This window comes from Lissotriton helveticus, chromosome 3_1 (assembly GCF_964261635.1).
Source record: "Lissotriton helveticus chromosome 3_1, aLisHel1.1, whole genome shotgun sequence".
NCBI lineage: Eukaryota > Metazoa > Chordata > Amphibia > Caudata > Salamandridae > Lissotriton > Lissotriton helveticus.
In genome coordinates, this window is record NC_136061.1 from 953236047 (window position 1) to 953259374 (window position 23328).

At 49.2% G+C, this 23328-nt stretch overlaps 1 protein-coding gene across 9 annotated transcripts in view; it reads right to left on the minus strand.

Moving 5' to 3' along the window:
- RBM44 (RNA binding motif protein 44) overlaps nt 1-23328 on the minus strand; it is a 1911902-nt gene that overhangs the window by 180925 nt on the left and 1707649 nt on the right. For all 9 annotated transcript variants that reach the window (XM_078681327.1, XM_078681325.1, XM_078681323.1 and 6 more), the window contains one exon: nt 8669-10064. In XM_078681327.1, the coding sequence (XP_078537453.1) occupies nt 8669-10064 (1396 nt within the window). The remainder of the gene's footprint in view (nt 1-8668; nt 10065-23328) is intronic.

Here is a 23328-nt window from a genome sequence, read left to right on the forward strand (position 1 = left end):
TCCCTGACCTTCTGAGATGTGCTGCCACCACCGCCATCACCTTTCAAAAGACCCGAGGTGCGGAAGTAAGACCGAACGGAAGGACCGTAATCTGGTAATGTTGAGACCCTACCGTAAAATGGAGACACTTCTGATGCGATTTCAGAATGGGAATGGCAAAATAAGCATCCTGTAAATCGATAAACACCATCCAGTCTTCCTTCTCCAGCACGAGAAGAACTTGTGCCAGGGTCAACATTTTGAACATCTCCTGTTTGAGGTAAATATTCAAAATCCTGAAGTCCAGATTCTGCCATTAACGACCAGCCTTTTGTGAATCAGGAAGTACCCCATACACCTTTCCTGCCGTGGAACTATCTTGATTGCACCCTTTTGAAGCAATGATAGCACTTCCTGCTGGAGAAGCAGAACATGCTCTTCCGAGCAAAGGCCTTGACGGGGAGGGAAAGGAGGTGGGAACTCCCGGAAGTATAGGGCATACTCATTTTCTACGATGTTTAAAACCCAGATGTCTGTAGTGTCAGACCTCCAATGAGGTAGAAAATAGGCCACCCGTCCTGCCACAGGACAAACATGCTCTAAGATGGCAGAGCTAGAGTTGTCTCCCTGCAACAATGGTTGGAGAGGCAGAAGAGGAGGAGGAGATTTGTTGCCGGGCAGAACCCCGCAGGCTACCCATGCCCTTGGAGGATATGCCTGCTGCTGCAGTTGGTACCTGCTACAAAGGGACAAGTTCTTAGCAAAGCCCCAAAACCTGCTGAACTGTCTATAGTCCCTAGGCTGGCTCTGAAGTCCTAAGGACCTTGTTGTTGCCTTGTGTTAGACCTGGCACCTTGGCGTGAGTCTCCCCTCCACTTTTTGCTGATGTGCCTCAGATGTTTTGCTGGTGTTAGCTGCTCAGTGTACTGCGCCACTGCCAATCCGTGCCGCAGTGCAAGTGCTCCCAATATAAGGTGTATCCGTAATTGATTTCCATGATTGGCTTATTTGGTTTACTGTCAGTCCCCAGTAACGTGCACAAGGAGTGCCGGGGCTTGTAGATACAAATGCTGCTGGTGGGCCTGCAGCGCTGGTTGCGCCACCCACAGAAGCGGCCTCTTAAAATGTGTCTCAGGTCCGCCATTGCAGACCATGCGTACAGTCTGGCACTGCCACGCTGACTGCGCAAGTGCCCACACTTGCCAGTCCCTAAACCTTCCCTAACCTTCATATCAGTCACCCCTATGGTATGCCTACGGGCAGGGTGCATTGTACGCGTAGGGTAGGACAAGCCCTGATGTGTGTGGCATGTCCTAGTAGTGAATTACCGCCCTTTTCGTTCTTCACTATTGAAGGGCTGCCTGTTCTCTTAGGCCAAGGTGAGCTGCCGGAACTATTACACGCTATAGTCCCGGCAGGCTCAGGGAACACGGTGGCACGTCAAGTTTAGTATGCCTGAACTCAGAATACTAAAATACTTCCTTTAGCAAGGTTTATTTTAATATCCTGTGTTTGCAAATGCTACTTTTAGAAAGTTAGCATTTGCTCGCCTAAACTATTTCAGCCCGCCTCTGCCAGGATGTGTATCTGCTGTCTGGGTTTGTGTGAGTGACAGGGCTGGGGAATTCCCGGGGACAGTCAGGGTTACCAGGTGGTGAATAGGGTGCTTACACCAGGATGGGTGGGCGGAGTAGTCCTTGACTCTGAATAGGGTTGTGCTCCACCACCACAATGCTGGCTACACCTCCACAATGCTGGCTACACCACCTCCTCTGATGTCCCTGCCCTGCACGCTGAAAGAAGACGGCAGCTTCCTGTCAACAGAGTGCTCCAAAACTGGGTTGAACCAGGCTCAGGCCCCCTGGCTTGCAAAGACAAAAGAAACTGAGTATAAATATAGGAGCCCTGCTCCTAGCAAATCAGATCCTGTTTTGACCACGACGAACCTCTGCCTGACTAGAAGGACCAGGAGAAGCTGAAGGAAGGAAACCGGTCTTTGCCCTGAAGGACTGGCCTGCAGTGGTGCCTTGCTGGGAACAGAGAGGAAAAGACCAGTGAGGACTTTGAAGACTTGTGCCTGAAACGATCTCCAAGAGCTTGATCTTGAGCTTGCCCCCTGAACGGAACCCCAGGACCATTGGGCTCTATTCTGCCTGTGCCCGTCTGCTGTTGGGCCTGAAGTTCTTTTCCCTCGCCGGAGTTGTGACTCGGGTGCCTTCACCCCTCCTAAGGTCGTGACAGCTAAGAGCCTGGTCGCCCCGCCGCAGAGAGCCCCGCTCAAGCTTGAGGCGCTCTCCGCTTCAGTGCCGGGCCGCCCGCTCTCCTGTCACCTCGCCTGCTACGGAGCGCGTTGTGCGCCTCTCATCTTCTCCCGCCGGAATCTGCACGGAGCATATCAGATAGCCTCGGACGGTCCGTACGTCGTAACGTACCCGACTGTCTCGTTTTGCCTCCTGCATACCAAGGCTCGTGCCGCACCTCAAGAAAGGCCTTCCGTACAGTGGTACCGGAGGCCCGGTGCTGCACCCGTCTGCCCGAGAACGCGACGCCCCTCACAGATCCACAGGTACGACCTAGCGTGCTAAGAAGTAGTACGCCCCGCAGGCCTGAACGGCGCCTTGCCCCGTGAGCTGCATCAGATCCCGGATCGCCACAACCCTCCACACCGTCCCGCTCACCCGCCTCGCACCTCGAGGGGGCCCGAGCCGGATAGATCCTTTGGAGAACCGTTGGCCTCGTCCCGGGTCAGCCCTCACCAGTAGCCGCGCCTGAAACGCCTCGGACACTCAACGATGGGTACACTTGAACGCTATCCCGAATTCACATCGGATCCAGGGTCCGCTACGTTTGTTTTCCCTGTCATTGTGCCTTGCTGACCAAGAACACTTAAGAACAATTGCCTATTTAAATCTGGTGGCCCTCAATCGCTAAACGTTATATGGTCTTGTGATAATCCTGCATATGAAGTATATTTTTTAAATAAAGTCTACGTATTTTTGATACAACCTTACGACTGGTGTCAGTTTGTGGTGGGTCAGTGGGTTTACTGTATGTGATCATAAATGCTTAATTAACTATCGCCCTGAAGATTAGCCTTGTCTGCTCGCGGCACGCAACCTAGAGGGTGAGCAGGGGTTATTCTTACGGAGTAGTTTCCTTGCCCTGACTAGAGGAGAAGGTCCCTGCTTGTCACAAGTGCATACCTGTGCCAACCAGAGACCTCCGATTCTAACACCTTGCTGTCCTTAAAGCTTTGCAGTGCAGAATCCGCCATCGCTCTGAACAAGTGGGACCCATCAAAGGTTAAGTTCAGCAATGCAGCCTGAACATTGGGAGAAAAACCTCAACCCCTAAACCAGACATGCCTTCTTGTCGCCAAAGAAGACCCCATTGCCCTAGCCACAGAGTCCGCCATGTCTAGCCCAGATTGAATCACTTAACAGGCAGCTGTCTGAGCATCCGTCAGAAGTTCCAAAAATTGCCCTTTGGACCTCTGTAAGTAATTTTGGAGCAACCTTTTTAGCTGAATCCATGAGGGCGTGAATGTAATATCCCAAAAGACTTGACATTTGTAGACTTCAAGGCCATACTCCAGGTTGAAAAAAAAGTTTTGGCCGACTGCTCCATTCGTTTTGATTCTCTATCAGCAGGCGTGGTTGAAAAGGACCCAGCTGATAATTTAGAACAGCAAGAAGCCTGAACAACTAGGCTTTCCACTGAGGGATAAGAAGATAAAAAAGCTGGATCCCCAGGAGCTACATTGCAACTTCTAACCACTGTCCTGTAAACTGCAGAAGCCATTGGCTTCTGTCAGACTTCTGAAACACGCTCCGTTAAAGCCTTAATGAAGTGCAACAATGGTTTTGATGCAGAAGAATGGAGAACCTTTGTAAGGATATTACAGGATATCGGACTTCCGTTCAGCTGCAGGAAGTAGTAACTCTAATAAATCTGCAGGCTTACGAATAACCGCGTGATAGGAAGTCACCTCAGGAGGCGGTAAATCCTTAGATGACGCCAATTCCCACTCAAGGGAGGTATCCAGACCACTTGCTTCTTGTAATCCCTCAAACTCTGGGTCAAGGTCCACAATTTCCCTTTCTTCAGCTCCCTCATGCTCCACTTGGTATTCTTCCTCTTCCACCATCCTTTGGGCCTCTCTCCAAGATCTCATTCTCGGTATCGGCGGCGCCAGTGAATTTGGAGCTGGTGCCGCAAGATCGTCCAAAGGAACCGTGAATGAACTCGGTTGAGGTGGAGCTGGCGCTGGATTGGATCCAGATGGCGCTGGAGATTAACCATCCAAAGGGCTGCGACACTCTTGAAAATGCAATGCACCAGTGGAGGCCGGTTACCTGGAGTCAGAGGCATAAATGGCATTTAAGGTGCCTACAGAAAATAAGGGGGAAACGCTCCAAGAGTATGCAAGTGGACCGATGGGGCTGGAAGGCGCTCCAATGGATTCGAAGCCCTTGCAAAAATGTTAAACATAGCATTTAAAAAATTAGAAGGATCCTATGCAGGAGTCGGGAAGGCTGGATATGATGGATCCGGAACAAAGGGCTCTTGATCTGTACGTGGAGGCACCAAATTTGGCTCTGGCTCAGGAGTTGGAGTTCTCAGTGCCAGGGGTGGAGTTGCAGACATTGGCACCAGAGGAGTAACATGAGTCGGAAGAGTAACAGCCCTCGGTGCTGGAGTCATACCTGGAGAAGGTGTTGCCAATATTTCATCTTTGCGACGTCGTCTAGGACTCAAACACTGACTTCGGAGTCACATCCTTCGAAGAGAACCATGGCGCTGCTTCTTATTATGTTTCTTGGAGGATCTCAAAGTATGAGGCGTCCGCGAGTTCGACCAAGTTCGAGATCTCCTGCGACCCCTGTTCTGTTTCTTGGCTTTAGCCATAAATGAATTGGCCTCCTTCTCCTTCAGGGCTTTCAGATTCATCCGTTTGCACGAAGAACATGATCCAAAGTCGTGATCTGAAGACAAACACCACAAACAACCATCATGAAGGTCAGTATTGGACATGTGACCTCCGCATTCCATGCACAGCTTCAATCCCGACTTTATAGGAGGATTCATCTTCAAAGGCTACAGAGCCTCAGCAACAGTATTGAAGAAAACTCCTAGAAATGGAGAGCTTTGGAAATTAAGAGTCGACGGAGTTAAAAAAGGGAACTGGGGTCAGCACGCCGACGAGGTCATCTTATGGCTCTTATTACATCACGCGGAGTCACTTGCGGAGCCATTCCAGTGTGACATCCTAGTTGATGTGGGAGAGCGGAGAAGAAAAGATTCTGTGGAACTGGGGTAATTCAAAAGGTGAGGAATCTACAGGCAGATGTATTCAGAAATACCAATATTCTGCAGCGTGCACAACTGTAAAGGGGTGCGTGCATGATGGCAAGCTCCTTCCTGAAAAAAAAACAAGCAGTCCCTAGGGGACGGGACAGCACAGGAGGTGGAACTAAAGGCCCGGATACTGGCAATGTAAAATACAGATCATGTATTCCCCACACTTCTAGTGTGTGATTCGTATTACTGTGTAGAGTCATACAATTTATACGTTCACTACAGGGGCCAAAATAGATTTCGAGATTCCAAGGGTTGCACAATAAAGCACAAGATGCTTTGGGAACAGGTGGCAAAGCTGAAAGAGTGCTTGCCAATGGCTCATGTAATACACACATTGAGTCATCAATGTGTTGCTGTTCACGTTGCAGGGAATACCATGGTTGATTAAGCCGCTAGGGCAACAGTTAGCACTGCTGCCATTGCTGCAATCACACGTTCTAATACGAGAATAGACAGACTGTGAATAGGTGACTGTCAATGCTGCACCCGACAAACACTTTCCAATCAAGTACTCTTGCAAGTTAGATGCACAAAATATACTGTATGCGCAAAATCCAGGAGTGGGGCAAAGAGGTATACCAAACACTGATCGCAGATTGGGCTCAATACTGGCTGTACATGAGGGTCTGGGTTCGGCACATGCAGGGATTACTGCTACAGTTTCATTAAGGAAGCAACGCTATTGGTGGCAAGGCCTTACTAAACAGACCAAGGAGTTTGTCATCAAAAGTGACATCTGCCAGCAGATGAGGGGCTCCACCATAGCACGTCCACCACAGACACCTCTTGATTTCTAACAAGCCTTTGGCCTGTGTCTATTTGGAGCACTTAAGCCCCTTAAAATCTGATGGGGCTTACAAGTACATCTTGGTGGCAGTAGATGCATGCTCTAGATTCCTGTGTGTATGGCCAAAGCGGTCGGCTGAAGCCCGAACTATTATCAAGGATCTGTGAGTCTTAATCAGGACATACGCAATTAGCACACTACAGGGTCCTTACGCAGAAGCTATGGAAAGTTTGGGTGTGACCTTACAGTACTTCTCCCCAAATCATCCTGAGGAAAATTTGGTAGTTGAGTCGGAAAACCATGACTTAAAGCAGTCCTTAACAGAAAGGGTATTCGGTTTGGGTGGTAGTTGGGTTGATCACCTGTATGGGATCCAGAGGGCACTCAATAACATGCAAAGAAAATCCCTGGTGGGGCGGGGGCTCGTACTCCTTACGAACTCCTGTTTGGTGAAAGAATGTAGGTAACAGACCTCAACGCTCTGAAGTACAACTTGTGAATTAGGTTCTGAAATGACAAGCATCATCGCACTGTGAACTAAGGGACCTATCTCTGGGGAGCAGTCCCATAAGGAAAAGTGGGGGACAGAGTATCGTATGCTATGAATGGTCCCACTGCAAATTTACAAATTCGTTTAAAATCTCTTTAAATGATACCATCACCTCTATTACTTTCTCCGATGATTGGGACATTAAAACTGTGCCTAATTTGCATGCAGATCTAGAGCAATCAGCTGGATTTTCAAATGATTAATTGAACGATGGTATATCTAATTTTGGCGACATGTTTGGTTATCATTATTATGGTAATCATTTTTTTACACCCATCTAATATTTAACGAGCTGTTTACATTTACACTCATTGGGAGCATTGCCCAACACTGACAAAAGGTAGTTCAAAACATTTACACAAAAGTGTGCTGATTTTTCTGGTTCTGACACATCAGACCCAGCCTCTTATTATTATAAGCTTGCACCTAAACAAGCCAATAAAAATATGCTAACAAACACTAAGCTGATATACTCAGCTTCCTTTATTTCCCAACTGTCGGTAGAGGGTTTAGACTTCTGGAAAGACACCATAGACATAAAATCTGTCTGGGGGACAAAACAGTGGCAGGTTCAGGGAACTGACGCCTTATTTACAGCATGCCTCATACCACATCAATAAGTTTCCTGAATAAAACAGTGCAACAAACTTCCTGTCTAGGAATCGGATTTGAACATACCTCGCATTCCTGGGTTTTCACGCTTTGAGAATTGGCAGCACTTACACTTCAGTGAGGATACATTAGACACCATGATACATAATGGCGCTTTTAATTTAGACCCTAATTGGAAGGGGTGGGTGATTTGGCTTATGGATACAAATGGGTGTCAATCTAGATTCCTGGGTAACACCGAAAGGTTTAGAGTCAAAACACCTGATATGCGATATGTAAAAACAAAACACTCTGGGGTGGTCACATCATATAGTGTTAGGAAGTTGTGAAGTGATTGGCTAAAAACAAACACTCTCTTAAGTGAAGTAACACTTGTCCCTTCTTTCTGATGACATGGATCTCAGGAATTTTCTATTAGATCCCTGGAAACCACATCAAAAGTGGTTCTTGCATGAAATATACAACAAGCTGTGGAAAAGTTTTTAACAAGGAGCTGATGAGAGATTGCGCGAGATCAACAGGATTAATTTGGAAAAGGCTTTGACTGTGGTTGACAATGGTATTTTCACTTTATCATCCAGAATTCATTCACTGGGCAACATAGTGTCCTCTGCGATTTACATTATACAGCAAGATAACTCCATTTTACAGACTTTACAGATTTTCCACGATGCCACTATATAGGGTATTCTACATGCTGCAGCAGTCTCATCAAATGCAGGGTCAGAATACATTGCTGCAATTCTGATGGCACTCCATTGGCACACCATCTTCATTTGCGTCTTTTAACAAAGCCATCAAAACCGGCACCCCCACTTATCTTGTAGACGAGGTCACAATCTTTGGTGGCTCTTGTCACTACCAAAGCCAGGATACCATCACACTGCAGACTAAGTATGAAAAAGAAAAAACAAGGCAGAAGGTGTCTTCCAACTATGCTCCCAGAATATAGGACAGCATCCCCATATCCAGGAGGATCGCCTAAAAGCGGTTTTAATTTAGGGAAGAGTTGAAAACTCACCCCTTTAAAGAACACAGCATCACAATGCATTAATCGCCAACATCCCAGCTATTAGACTTATCACTTGTTGACTTTATACTTCTCTTTGATCCTGTACACCTGTACAGCGCAGGTCTGCCTATTGACTTGATTCTCTCTGTGGAAATACCATATCTGATTCATGCAGGAAAGTCTGAATGTCTAGTACCCGATGGAAAGGCATGCCTTGTACTCAACAATTCATCCTTCAATGTACCACACATCTATCTTTTACCAGTGAATACAAGTACTTCGTGAAATGTTCATCTGTGTTAACAGTGACTTTACAATGATTTACATTTTCTGCTTAAATATTAATTACCTAAATGCTATGGCTTACCATTGGTGGTCTTGATGATGGCTGAGTCACTGGTGCAGCCGGAGAGGCAGAAATAGTGCTGGACAAAACAGCACAGTCTTTCCCATTGACACAGGTAGTGGAACCACTTGCAACAGTTATTTGAGCTGTAACAGAATTATTTAGTGTAGAAGAGAATGGGAAGGGGCAGGAAAGGGTATTAGTTGGTAAGGTACAACTGTTTGATGTCCTGACAGTGCTAGAAGTAGGGTCACGTTTTGGCACTTTAGAAAGTGGAGTGATAGAAGCCATTGACTTTCTAAGTCCTGAGGCAGTGACTCTCACTTTTGGGAGAGCCATCTTCCTAGGTTTGGAGATGGAAGGGGTCACAGTTGTTGGAGCTACAGAGAAGCTGATGTCATTTGAATATTCAGGGCCAGTAGTGGCCCCTTTAGGAAGGGAAGTGGAAGAATTGGTAACCTGAGAGGAAGTCAGGGGACTTTCGGTTATATCTATGAGGCCAGAGAAACTGCAAGTGTTTTTGAAGGGTCCTAGACAAACTGCTTGTGTAGCGATAGAGGGATGATTGCTGTCTTTAGAGGGGGTGGCAGAACAGATTACCTCCTTGGTGGCAGAAGTCACTTTAGTACTTGGGCAACTAGTTTGCTTTGGTGAGGTTTTGACAGAAGTAATGCTGCTTGAAATAGTGGGAGAAAAAGAGTTCAATGACCAGGACGCTTGGGGATGAGAAGGATGTTGCCACGGACAATTGGTGAATCCATGCCCCGGAAATGGAGTTTGGGTGGAACTGGCCCCTGGCCAAGGGCTCTGAGGAGTGTTGGATCCTAGCCAGTTACAGGTAGGAGGACGATTTATCATCCAAGGGCATGCATTAGATGCAGGTACTTGCCAACAAGGGCTAGGATAAGAGCCAGGAATAAACCACGGAGGTGGAAACGAACCGGGTACCATCAAGGGGGTGGCGGTGCAGTTGGTTACTTTCCAAGGGAATGGTGTAGTTCTCACAGGTCTAGTGTCTTCAGCCAAGTTGTTCACATGAGAAGAATTTAGAGCAGTATCAGACTTTGGAGCTGGTCCAGTGGAAGTCAACTGTTTAATTGGGCATGTGTCCTTTGCTGGCATTTCCTCAGGTAGCTTAACATGTATTGCAAGTTTGTTGTTTGCAAGTTTGATGTCCTCCATCGTTGGCGGCCTCAAAGGGGAGTTGATTTCCAAAGACCGACTTGGGTTGCAGACTGTGACTTTTGTAACCGTATTTTTTTCAAGTTCACGATGTTCTAACTGTGTCACTGCAGCAGGTTTTTTTGCAACATTTATGATACGAATTCTGACTCCTTTTCCATGGATTACTTTCCCATTCATTTCATCCACAGCTGTCTGGGCCGCACAAGCAGTGTTAAAAAAGATAATGGCATAACTGGAAAAAAAGCACAAAAAATAATTAAGATTATACTTTCTTTTAAGAATTATTCCGAAGTTTAAATATGTAGGAACTGGAAGCAAAACAGGTTTTCCTGGTACGCTGTAATCACTCCAATAAACAATTTGAAAAATTGCCATGTTCTGCCTTTCACACTTTCTGCAACATCATTCTACAAGCATAACAGCTATGCACTTTTGAAGGAAAGACTGGGGTCTAAGTTCTAGGGTTTCAGACATGCGGGGCTTTGATGTCACATTCAAAAGGGCAAGAGACTATAAACAATGCCAAATTACAAAACGTTTCTTTTAGCTACCAAATATGGAAAATTAGCTATTAAAGATGGAAATGCCCCTTACTTGTAATGCTAGCTCTCATTTAGTAAAATGTTTATGCGATGGAAGTCATAAAAAACAAGTAGTCCCACTAATAAGCATGATACTGAAGCATGTTTATTCAAAATATTTAAAAACAGAGTAAAAATATATAAAAGACTTCCATGGAAAAATCATTCTTTTGGAGGGTAAAAATGTAGTCTATGTAAAGAATATACTGCCCAGATTTAATTTATATTTAAATAAAAAGAAGCACATTAAAAAAATTAAAACTCTAATTAATTTCAATAGACTAGAAGGACAATGTACTTACCTTCGGTAATGCCTCATCTGTTAGAGACAGGATCTAGCTGCAGATTCCTTATCTTAGAATCCTCCCCAGGCGCCAGAGTGGTTCTCAGCAATACCTCTGTGCATCGGTAGAGGGCATCGAGCGACTCCGTAGTGACGTCGTCTTCAGAATGTGACATCCACGGAGTCCATATAAGCCCTCCCTGATGCACAGATGCACAAGTTACTACTTGTGTAACGATATATCTGTAAGAGACATTAGTTAGTATTAGATTCCTTACCTTAGAATATCCCCAGGCGTCAGACTGGATCCGGAAAATTTTGCGTAGCAGTACCCTTGCGCGTCGGTAGGCGTCGTCTGCGGCTCCGCGTCCGTTGTCGGCGTCGTGGGCGCCGTGATGACGTCGTCGGAGTACTTAGACGCCGCCTCCGCGTGCTGACGTCAGTTCTTAGACACAGCTTTTCCGCGCCAGAAACGCAGAGCTATGCCAAAACCAACACTGGTGCCAGTGAAACTAGGGCCCTGAAGGGGACAACCCTAACCCTAGGTATCGGTTCGCAGAACGGGGAGGATGGGTGGGTCGGTAAGGAATCTAATACTAACTAATGTCTCTTACAGATATATCGTTACACAAGTAGTAACTTGTGCATCTGAAAGAGACACGTTAGTATTAGATTCCTTACCTTAGAATAGATACCCCAGCAATACCAACCCCGGTGGTGGGTCTGCGAACCAATACTCACACCAGAAAGTCCTGGAGGACGGAACGGCCAAAGAAGCCATCCCTCCGGACTTGGCTGTCCAGGCAGTAGTGTCTAGCAAACGTGTGCAGCGATGCCCACGTAGCTGCCTGACAGATGTCTTGTAAGGGCACACCCCTGCCCAGGGCAGTGGTAGTAGCCGTGGCACGGGTGGAATGAGCCCGCAATCCAGCAGGGGGCTCCTTCCTAGCCAAGGAGTAGCACGCCTGGATACACAAGAGGATCCACCGGGAGATGGTCCTCTTGTGTACTGCTTTCCCCTTCTTAGCGCCCACGTAACCAACAAAGAGTTGGTCATCCACCCGGAACTGGCGTGTGCGATCCAAATAGAATGAGAGCGCACGTTTTGGGTCCAGACGATGGAGCCGCTCTTCCTCTTTAGAGGGATGCGGTGGCGGAAAGAAGGTTGGCAAAGTGATAGACTGCCCGATGTGAAAGGCCGTGACCACCTTGGGCAGGAAAGAAGGACGAGTCCTCAGAACGACCTTGTCCGGATGGACAGAGAGGAAAGGAGGTTTAGAAGATAGAGCCTGGAGCTCACTCACTCTCCTGGCAGAGGTGATGGCAACCAGGAAAGCAGTCTTCAAAGTCAGAAGGCGAAGAGGACAGTTGTGAAGTGGCTCAAAGGGAGTGCACATCAGGAATGTTAAGACCAGGTTCAAGTCCCACTGAGGCATCACAAACGGAACAGGAGGAAACGTGTGTGTGATGCCTTTAAGAAATCTGTTTACAATAGGGGACTTGAACAAAGAAGGCTGATCAGGTAGCCTGAGAAAGGCTGAAAGGGCAGAAAGGTAGCCCTTGAGAGTGCCCAGAGCAGAGCCCTGCCGGGCAAGAGAAAGAAGGAAGAGAAGAACCTCAGAAAGAGTGGCAGAAAGAGGATCCACAGCCTTTGCTGTGCACCATGCCACAAATCTGTTCCACCTGCAGGCGTATACCGACTTTGTGGAGGGACGCCTGGCTGCCAGAATGATGTTACAGACTTCAGGAGGCAAGTCAAATGGCCTCAACTGTCGCTGCTCAATCTCCAAGCATGGAGGTGGAGACTGGACAGGTTCGGGTGGAGGACCGTCCCCTGCTGCTGCGACAGAAGGTCCTCTTGAAGAGGCAGACGAACCGGGGGATCGACTGACAGACTGAGTAGCTCTGGATACCAGTACCTTCGAGCCCAGTCCGGAGCCACAAGGATGACTTGGGCCCGGTCGCGCTTGATCTTCTTCAGCACTCTGGGCAGAAGTGGTATAGGCGGAAAGGCATACAACAGACCGCAACTCCACTCGCGACGAAAAGCATCTCCGAGCGAGTGCCGCCTTGGAAATTCCAACACGCAGAACTGATGACACTGCGCGTTCTCTTCGGTGGCGAATAGATCTAACCAAGGCTCTCCCCATCGCTGAAAGAGGCCTTGCGCCACGTCCGAGTTCAGACGCCATTCGTGATCCATCATGCACCGACGGCTGAGCTCGTCCGCCCTGGTGTTCAGAGAACCTGCCAGGTGTTGAGCCACCAGGGTCACGCCCTGGCGTTCCAGCCATTGCCAAAGGCGAAGAGCCTCTTGACAAAGGATCCACGACCCCACACCGCCCTGTTTGTTGCAGTACCACATGGCGGTGGTGTTGTCCGTGAACACCTGCACTACACTCCCTCGTACAGAGGGGAGGAATGCCTTCAGTGCTAGACGAATCGCCCTGAGCTCCAACAGGTTGATGTGGAGCCGGGCCTCCGCCGGAGATCAGAGGCCTCTGATCTCCGCCTCTCCCATATGGCCTCCCCAGCCCTGGAGGGACGCGTCCGTCACAACTACGTGCTCCGGTTGGGGTAGGGAGGGATCTGCCGCTGACCCAATCGCGGTCCGTAAGCCACCACTGCAGCTGTCTCGCAGTGCCCTCCGAGAACAGGACATGGTCAGATAGGTTGCCCGGATGCTGGGCCCACTGAAACTTCAGGTCCCACTGCAGAGCCCGCATCCGCCACCGGGCATGATGCACCAGAAGGATGCAGGAGGCCATCAGCCCCAGAAGCCGCAGCGTCAACCTGACCGAGACCCGGGATTAAAGGCTGAAAGTGGAATCAGAGCCTGAATATCCCGAACCCGCTGTTCGGGAGGATAAACCCGAAACTGCGCCGAGTCGAGAACCGTTCCGATGAAGAGGAGCTTCTAAGAGGGGCACATGTGTGACTTCGGCACATTGATGGAGAACCCCAGCTGGTGCAGGAGGTCTGCCGTCGTCTGGAGATGGCTGACGACTGTCTGGGGCGAGCCCGCCTACAACAACCAGTCGTCGAGGTAGGGGAAGACTGCAACCCCTAACCTGCGCAGATGAGCTACGACCACCTCCATCACCTTTGTGAACACCCATGGGGCACTGGCCGAAGGGGAGCACGGTAAACAAAGTGCTTGTGGCCAACCATGAACCGCAGGTAGCGCCGGTGGGCCGTCAGGACGGGGATGTGGAAATAAGCGTCCTGCAAGTCCAACCCTACCATCCAGTCTTCTGGGTCCAGAGCAGCCAAAACCCGAGCCAGTGTCAGCATTTTGAACTTCTCCTTCCGGAGGAAGCCGTTGACGTTCCGTAGGTCCAAGATAGGGTGTAGGCCCCCTTTGCCCTTCTTGGGTACCAGAAAGTAGTGGGAGTAGCAACCACACCCTACTTCAGGCTCAGGAACGCGTTCGATGGCCCCCTTGGCCAAGAGGGCCGTAACTTCCTCCTGCAGAAGTCGCGGTGGCATGGCTGGAGGAGTCGCCTCGAAGGGGAGGGAGTAGCCCTTCGGACGATTTGCAGCACCCACCTGTCCGATGTGACAGTGCGCCAGTGGAGGAGGTGATGGTGAACCCTGCCTCCCATCGGCGTCACATGGGCCTGAAGAACAAGTTACTTACCTTCGGTAACGCTTTTTCTGGTAGATACAGTATCTTCCTGTGGATTCCTCACCTTGTGAATATCCCCCTTGCGTCAGCAATGTTCGGAATTTTTTCTTTGTAGCACGCCGGCGTGGACGACGTCATAGGAACGCGGCATCGCGCACGACTCCGTCTGACGTCACCGACCCCTTATTAGGCCTACGTCGGCGTGATGACATCAATTCCGCCCTTTTTTCCGTGCCTTCGAGGCACACAGACGGACCAATGACAGGAAATATACATATATACAATGTACACAGTACATACAAACCAAAATAGCACACAGTGCAAAGCAAAGGTATCAAAAACCTAAAATATATACAAATAAATATACAAATAAAACCAAGTATAGCAGAGTGGACGACGGGGAGGCGGGTGGGTCAGTGAGGAATCCACAGGCAGATACCGTATCTACCAGAAAAAGCGTTACCGAAGGTAAGTAACTTGTTCTTCTGATAGATACATCTGCCTTGTGGACTCCTCACCTTGTGAATAGTCCCACAGCAGTCCCCACTCCCGGAGGAGGGAGTCCACTCTGCTACACCAGGAAATCTTGGAGGACAGAACGCGCGAAGTGGCCGTCCCTCCTCACCTCGGTATCCAAGCAGTAATGCATCGCGAAAGTGTGGAGGGAGGCTGTGAGAAGTTGGCCTGATGTGCAGTGCTCACTATTCTAGTGATCACTATATATCAGTCCAAACAACCCTTATTGATGATTGGTTGTAAGTCAACCTTATAGACCAGCTATCCTAGTAGCATGGATACGAGCAGTCTAAGGCTAAGACTCTAGAGGGCGTGTTAAGCCAGCTGTTTTACCATCACATTACCCCTTGAACACCCAGTGAAAGGACACCACACAAGTGTTATGAAAATAAACAATGTATTTATTAGAATCACAACAACCCTGTACTCTTTATGAGGACAGGGTGCTAGGCACACAACAAAACTCTTACGAAAATACTTTTAAGTTAGCACGTTACACAAATGCCCGAGGGGCACGAAAAACCATATACGCTAAAAGTGGAATGCGAATTACTAGCAGGTAAGTAACAGTTCTAATAGGCTTTGGAATCGCTAGGACTGGACTAGGGAATCGTTAGATTACTACTAGGAGGCCCAGGGGACTCGGGTGCAGAGTGTGCACTCTCACGCGGGATGCGGGACAAAGTCTATGGAAGCTAGAATTCACAAAGTTAGTGTTCACGGGCGAACCCGACCTGGTAGGGAGAAAATGACAGTGGATCCTGACCCATGGATAGTGAGGCTATGCTGGGACACCGGAGTGCCGAAGTTACCTAGCCCAGGGGCTGCAGCTGCATAGGTCTGAAAAGACGTCGGGGATCTCGTTGCCGGACCAGGAGCCTGGAAGGAAGAAGTTGCTGGCAGGCGACCAGTGAAGAAAAGTTCGATGGATCCAAGCCTGGATCAAGGAAGAAGAAAACCTGAAAGCAGAGGGGACCAAGTTCTTGAATCACTAGCCAGTGATTAAGTGGGCACCAGGATGGCACCGGGCGAAGTCACCGCAGTCAGGTGAGTGGGCGCTGCTGGGCTCTGCAGTCTCTCGGACCAGGAGGCGTTGTCGGCGACCAGGATGGAGGTGCGAGCTGTCCCACGAAGGATGAAGTCGTTGGCGTCGAAGTTACCCAGGATTGGGCAACAAGCCTTGGCTAATTCAAGCCCACGCGGTGGACTCAAAATGGCGTCTTGAGTGGACCAGGAGGGTCCGGGGTGCTCCTCTTCTGGAAGGGAGCAAGGGCCAGTCTGGAGCAACCAGACTAGCAGCAAAAATGTCGTCGGGCGTCGTCAGGAAGGCCACAAGCCAACGGGCTAGTAGCCAAACAACGCGGTGAGCAGCGGAAAGCAGAAGGGCCCCACGCAGATCGTGGAGATGCAGGGGGGCTGCACTTCGGAGCTGGAGCTGCTCAGAGTCGGGGCTTCTCGGACCCCAAAGCACTCACCAGTAGATTACTCGGCGGGCTTGCTGGAAAGAAGTCGTGCAGTCTTGCAGATGGCCGGTCCCTTGAGGTCTCGTCGCACCCACGGTTCTCAGCTGGGCTGTAGAGGTGGGTAGAGGTCAGAGGTGCCAGGGAAGCCGGTTCTCGTCGAGCTGGGCAGTCGGATTCCGGAGGAAGGACTTACAGCAGACCGCAGTGTTCTTGGATGGTGCCTGCGGATGCAGGGTGACTACTCCTTAGTCACAAGGGAGAAATCTTAGGAAGAAGTCTTGAGTTCCTTTCGCAGAAAGTAGTTTCAGGATTCAAAGATGATCTGATTTGGAAGGGGGCCAGTCTCTACCTTTATCCTGTAAAAAGGGGCTGGCACGCGACTAAGTCCTGCCCTATGGGTGGGACTAGGAGGGGGGTGGTTACACCCACTTCCTTGGCGGGCTTTTCCCCAGCACAGGGTCTGGAGTGACCCTGGAACTGGTTCCAGCCAGCCTATGCACAGTGAGCACCGGGGTGCCACGTGCAGTCACCTTCCTCTAAAGCCCTGCCTACCTACAATACACAAAACCCTGTCTGGGACGGTGCTGGCACCGCCCCTGGCAGGAAACCCTTTGTCCTTATCTCCTGCTCTGGGAGGACTCCCAGCAGCAGGAGGGCAGACTTGTGTCTCGGTGGCAGCATCCATTTTGTGGATGCTAAGGCTCTGTCTGACTTTTAACCGGGTTATAGGTTACAGGCATGTCGTGTCCCTCTAGAAGGGTGGAATGCTAACCCCGTCGCCAGAATTGGCGAGGGGTTAGTATTCCAATTCGTATGACACCTTACTCGACATGTTTTGATAAAGCGATACCAGAGTTGGCACATAACCGCGAGGATTATAATGCACTTAAGAGTATATGGTATGCGATATCATGGAAACGGCTAAGGGATGGATCCCGAAAGCCGCAGACAGGCTCAGCTCATGCCAGAGCACTATCTCACACGATTCCAAGCACTCTGCCTTCAGGATTGTTAAGGCCTGCCATAGGAGTGACTGATAGGAGACCTGTGTGTCCATTTTAGGGTTAGATATAGGTATACTATATCTAAAGCAAAGGGTGAGTACACCACCTGGCCCCAGCTGTCGTGCAGCCAGTTGTGTCAGTTTTAGTTAGTCAATCCAGGGGTGGCACAATACATGCTTCAGCCCCTGGGAGACTTCTGGGTGCACCTCAGCCCTGGGTACAGGGACTTGGAGAGGGCCCAGTGCCAATTCAGTACCTGAGTACAATTTGGATAGAGAGAACAGCTAGGCTGTGGGTCTGATTAGCAGGCCCACAGCCAGGGAAAGTCGTAAACCAGTGCAGCAAAAAGCAAAAATCTGGGTGATCATAGGATGGCAGACCCTACTCTCCTACATGACCCCCCCCCAAACTTTGGGACAATAAGCTAACCTTGACCAGGTGAGTCTTCTTGCTCTAAGTGGAAATACCTGGAGAGCCCATCAGCATTGCTGTGATCAGTCCCAGGTCTATGCTCCACTGTAAAATCCATCCCCTGTAGGGAAATGGACCACCTAAGCAGTTTGGGGTTTTCACCCTTCATCTGATTTAGCCACAAGAGGGGCTTATGGTCTGTCTGAATGGTGAAGTGAGTGCCAAACAAGTAGGCCCTCAGCTTCTTCAGGGCCCAGACCACAGCAAAGGCCTCCCTCTCAATAGCTGACCAATTTTTCTCTCTGGGTGTCAACCTTCTACTAATGAAAGCAATAGGCTGATCATTACCATCAAAATTCAGTTGAGACAGAACAGCTCCCACCCCCAACTCAGAAGCATCTGTTTGGACAATGAATGGCTTGGAGTAATCTGGACTCTTGAGGATAGGTGCTGTGCACATGGCCTGCTTTAGGTCATTGAATGCTTTCTGACAGCTTGCTGTCCACTGAACTTTCTTTGGCATCTTTTTGCTTGTCAGGTCATTAAGGGGGGTCACTATGGACCCATAATTTCTGACAAACTTCCTATAGTACCCAGTCAGGCCCAAGAAAGCTCGAACCTGAGTCTGGGTGATTGGAGGAGTCCAGTCCTTGATGGCCTGTATCTTACTCTCCAGTGGCTGAACCTGGCCTCCACCTACAAGGTGGCCCAGGTATACAACCTGTGATTGCCCTATCTGGCACTTTGTGGCCTTGATAGTGAGGCCTGCCTTTTGCAGGGCCTCTAACACTTTCCTCAGGTGGACCAGGTGATCCTCCCAGGTGGAGCTAAAGACAGCAATATCGTCAAGATAAGCTGCACAGAAGTCATCCAGCCCAGTGAGGACTTGATTCACCAACCTTTGGAAGGTGGCAGGTGCATTTTTCAGTCCAAAGGGCATTACCACAAATTGATAATGCCCTCCAGGGGTAGAAAATGCTGTTTTAGGTTTGGCTTCCTCAGCTAACCTGATTTGCCAATACCCAGCTGTCAAATCAAATGTGCTTAAGAAGTTGGCAGAAGCCAATCTATCTATAAGCTCATCTGCTCTTGGTATTGGGTGGGCATCAGTCTTAGTGACTGCATTGAGGCCTCTGTAGTCTACGCAAAACCTCATCTCTCTCTTACCACCCTGGGTGTGAGGCTTTGGCACTAGAACTACTGGGCTAGCCCAAGGGCTATCTGAGGGCTCAATGACTCCCAGTTCCAACATTTTCTGCACTTCAGTTTTGATGCAGTCTCTAACATGATCAGGCTGTCTGTAGATTTTACTCTTGACAGGCAGACTGTCTCCAGTGTCAACATCATGGGTACACCAATCAGTTTGGCTGGGTGTCAGAGAGAACATATGTCGAAAGGATTGCAGAACTTGCCTGCAATCCTGTTGCTGATGTTCAGTGAGGCTGCCACAAAAGACAACACCATCAACTGACCCATCATCAGGATTCTGAGTGAGCAGGTCTGGGAGAGGGTCACTCTCTTCCTCCTGTCCCTCATCTGTGGCCATGAGCAAGCTCATGTCCTTCCTGTCAACATATGCCTTGAGCCTGTTAACATGGAGCACTCTGAGAGGGCTCCTGGGAGTTCCAAGGTCCACCAAGTAGGTAACCTCTCCCTTTTGCTCAATGATGGTGTGGGGCCCAGACCATTTGTCTTTCAGAGCTGCTGGGGCCACTGGCTCCAGCACCCACACCTTCTGTCCTGGCTGGTACACAGTCAGTACAGCCTTTTGGTCATGCCAAGCTTTTTGAAGTTCCTGGCTGGCCTCAAGGTTTTTAGATGCCTTCTCCATATACTCAGCCATCCTGGAGCGGAGACCAAGTACATAGTCCACTATGTTGGTTGCAGGCTTTTTGAGAGGTCTCTCCCATCCTTCCTTCACCAAACACAGGGGTCCTCTTACAGGATGCCCATACAGAAGCTCAAAAGGGCTGTAGCCAACCCCCTTCTGTGGGACCTCTCTGTAAGCAAACAAGAGGCAGGGGATCAGGACATCCCATCTTCTCCTAAGAGTTTCAGGTAGTCCATGAATCATCCCTTTCAGGGTCCTGTTGAATCTCTCAACAAGCCCATTGCATTGTGGATGATAGGGTGTGGTGAACTTGTAGTTCACACCACACTCTTTCCACATGGCAGTCAGATATCCTGACATGAAGTTTGTACCTCTGTCAGAAACGACCTCCTTAGGGAAACCCACTCTGGAGAACACTCCAACTAGGGCTCTTGCCACTACAGGGGCTGTAGTGGTCCTAAGGGGAATAGCCTCAGGATACCTGGTGGCATGGTCCACCACCACTAGTATAAACTTGTGTCCTGATGCTGTCTGGGGTTCCATTGGACCAACAATGTCAATCCCCACTCTTTCAAAGGGAACCCCCACCACAGGTAGTGGTATGAGGGGGGCCTTTGTTGTGCCACCTGACTTACCACTGGCTTGGCAAGTGACACATGAGCGACAAAACTCCTTGGTATTCTCATTCATATGGGGCCAGTGAAAGTGTGAGACAAGCCTGTCCCAAGTCTTTGTCTGACCTAAATGACCTGCAAGGGGAATCTCATGGGCCAAGGTGAGAAGGAAACCTCTCAGAGACAAGGGGATGACCAGCCTCCTGGTTGCACCAGGCTTGGGGTCTCTTGACTCAGAGTACAGGAGTCCATCTTCCCAGTATACCCTGTGGGCACCTGTGGCATTCCCTGCAGCCTCAGCAGCAGCCTGCTGTCTGAGGGGTTCAAGGGAAGGGCAGCTCAACTGTTCCTTCCCCAGGTCTGCTCTGGAGGGTCCCCCTGAGCCCAGAAACTCAACTTGATCAAGTTCAAGCTCTTTAGGCTCAGTTTCCCTCAGCTCTTCTAGATCAGCCTCCTCAGAGACTTGATCCTCAACCTGGGGCAAGGGGGAAGGCAAAGCCTTACCCTTACTGCTCTTCTTCTTGGGAGGTGTCTGGTCCATAATTTCAGGATCCAGCACCTGTTCAGTGGGGCATCTTCTGGCCTGTGACCTAGTCACAGCAAGCACATGTGATGGCAAGCCTAACATCTCCATGTGAGTCCTCTGCTCCACTTCTGACCATTGTGATGACTCCAAATCATTGCCCAACAAACAATCAACTGGGAGGTCTGAACTGACTACAACTTTCTTTTGTCACTTCACTCCACCCCAGGAGAAAGCTACAATTGCCACACTATGACTAGTAGTGACATTGCTGGCATTGGTCACCAGGAAATCAGTACCTGGCATGATCTGTCCAGGGTCCACAAAGTTAGGTGTCACCATGGTGACACTGGCACAAGTGTCCCTATAGGCCTGAGCCATCTTGCCATTAATCAAAGGTGTCTGCCTGTATTTGCCCAAAGTATTGGGACTTATTTCAGGGGACATATCCATATCCCCTGTACAGACAAGGACAGCCTGAGTGAGTGTGCCAACTAAGTTGTCAGACCCCTCAGTACCCAAGGTTAACCCAACTAATGCCTTGGGAGTGACACTACCACTACTGACTGTACTAGGGGGTGCAGTTGCTTTAGGAGCTGTAGTGGCAGGAGTTTGTCCTCCTCCTCTTTTGGTGCACTCACTAAACCAGTGAGATTTACTTTTGCAGTACTGGCACCACCTTTTTGACTGGCCTTCTTGAGTCTTCTTTTTCTGGGAAGCCTGACCCCCACCCTCTTTGGTTTGTTGGGGACCTGGTGAAGACTTCTGGTCATTTTGCTCATTCTTAACATTACCCTTCTGGTCTGCTTTCTTCTGACCACCCTGGTTCTGGTTCTGCTTGATCCTTGTCCTGACCCATTTGTCTGCCTTCTTTCCCAATTCTTGGGGAGAGGTCAGATCTGAATCAACAAGGTGCTGGTGCAGCAACTGGTTCTGACAATTGGTCAAAATTTGTTCTCTCATCATTAGATTATACAATCCTGTGTAATCTGTAACCTTGCTACCCAGCAACCAGCCCTCCAAAGCCTTAGTGGCACAATCCACAAAATCAGACCAGTCCTGAGACTGAGTTTTCTGGGTGTCTCTGAACAGCAACCTGTACTGCTCAGTGGTTAAACCAAACCCATCAACCAGTGTATTCTTCAGGACCTGGTAATTGTTAGCATCCTCCACTCTTGTAGTGAGGAGCTTATCTCTACCTTTACCATCAAAGGAGAGCCACAGTATAGCTGCCCACTGACTCTGGGGAATGTTCTGCACAGTGCAGGCCCTCTCCAGAGCAGCCATCCATTTCTGGATGTCATCCCCTTGCTTAAAGGGGGGCACTATTTTAGTCAGGTGTTTAGTATCTAAACCCTTCTCTCTATCTCTTGGGAGATTGCTGCCACCAGTGGGAGCTAGCCCACTCATCTGCTGCTCTCTTGCCAGGGCAAGCTTCTCTTTGGCCAGGGCAATTTCTTCCCTTTCAATCCTCAGTTCAGCTTGTCTCATCCTAGCCTCATGCTCCTTTCTCTGAGGGGAAGTAAATCTCCTCTGTGGAGGATTCCTTCTCCCCTGAGAAGAGGCATTAGAGTGCAGAGATCTATTGGAGTCCCTAGAAAGAGATCTATCTCTCCTAACTCCAAGGTTAGGCCCACTTCGGTTTAGTACTGGGGGGCCCCCAGATCCTAGCCCAAGTAAGTCTAAGTTGGTCCTAGTTAGCCTTCTGACTACCTCAAGACCCTTGTCTACCTCATCCCCAGAGAGTACCTCCTGATCCTCCTCCTCAACTGCTGAATCAGTGTTGTGGAGATCTGGATCCCCAGAGGTTCCCTCTAAGGCTGGCATGCTCTCATGTAACTGAGAGAGCTTTCTGGCATCATATGTCTCTAAGAGACCTATCAGAAAGGGAATGGTGGGGTTAGACCCCTGCTTCAGTTTCCTGGAGACACAGATTTGTCTCATCTCCTGAAAACTGAGAGCTGCATATCTGGAAGTGACCTGTGGAGGGTCAACACTGACCAGGGGAGTCTCAGTAGAGTCCCCCTGAGTCGACATGCTTTTCTAGTGAGGTGTAAGTGGTGCACTTACCTACACTATATGTTTGCCTACTGATCCCTTGCTAGAGTTGTAGTTTAGGGTGTGCTAGGCCCTAGGAGCTACAACAGCTGGTTCAGTAGAACTCAGAGTATTCTAAGCTAAGTTATATGTACCTTTAGTACTTATGTGATCTTTCACAAGATATTCTTAGGGCATGTGTGGTAAAACAACAGCAAGCTCAAATCCCAACCGCTGCTCACCAATGTGAGAAGTTGGCCTGATGTGCAGTGCTCACTATTCTAGTGATCACTATATATCAGTCCAAACAACCCTTATTGATGATTGGTTGTAAGTCAACCTTATAGACCAGCTATCCTAGTAGCATGGATACGAGCAGTCTAAGGCTAAGACTCTAGAGGGCGTGTTAAGCCAGCTGTTTTACCATCACATTACCCCTTGAACACCCAGTGAAAGGACACCACACAAGTGTTATGAAAATAAACAATGTATTTATTAGAATCACAACAACCCTGTACTCTTTATGAGGACAGGGTGCTAGGCACACAACAAAACTCTTACGAAAATACTTTTAAGTTAGCACGTTACACAAATGCCCGAGGGGC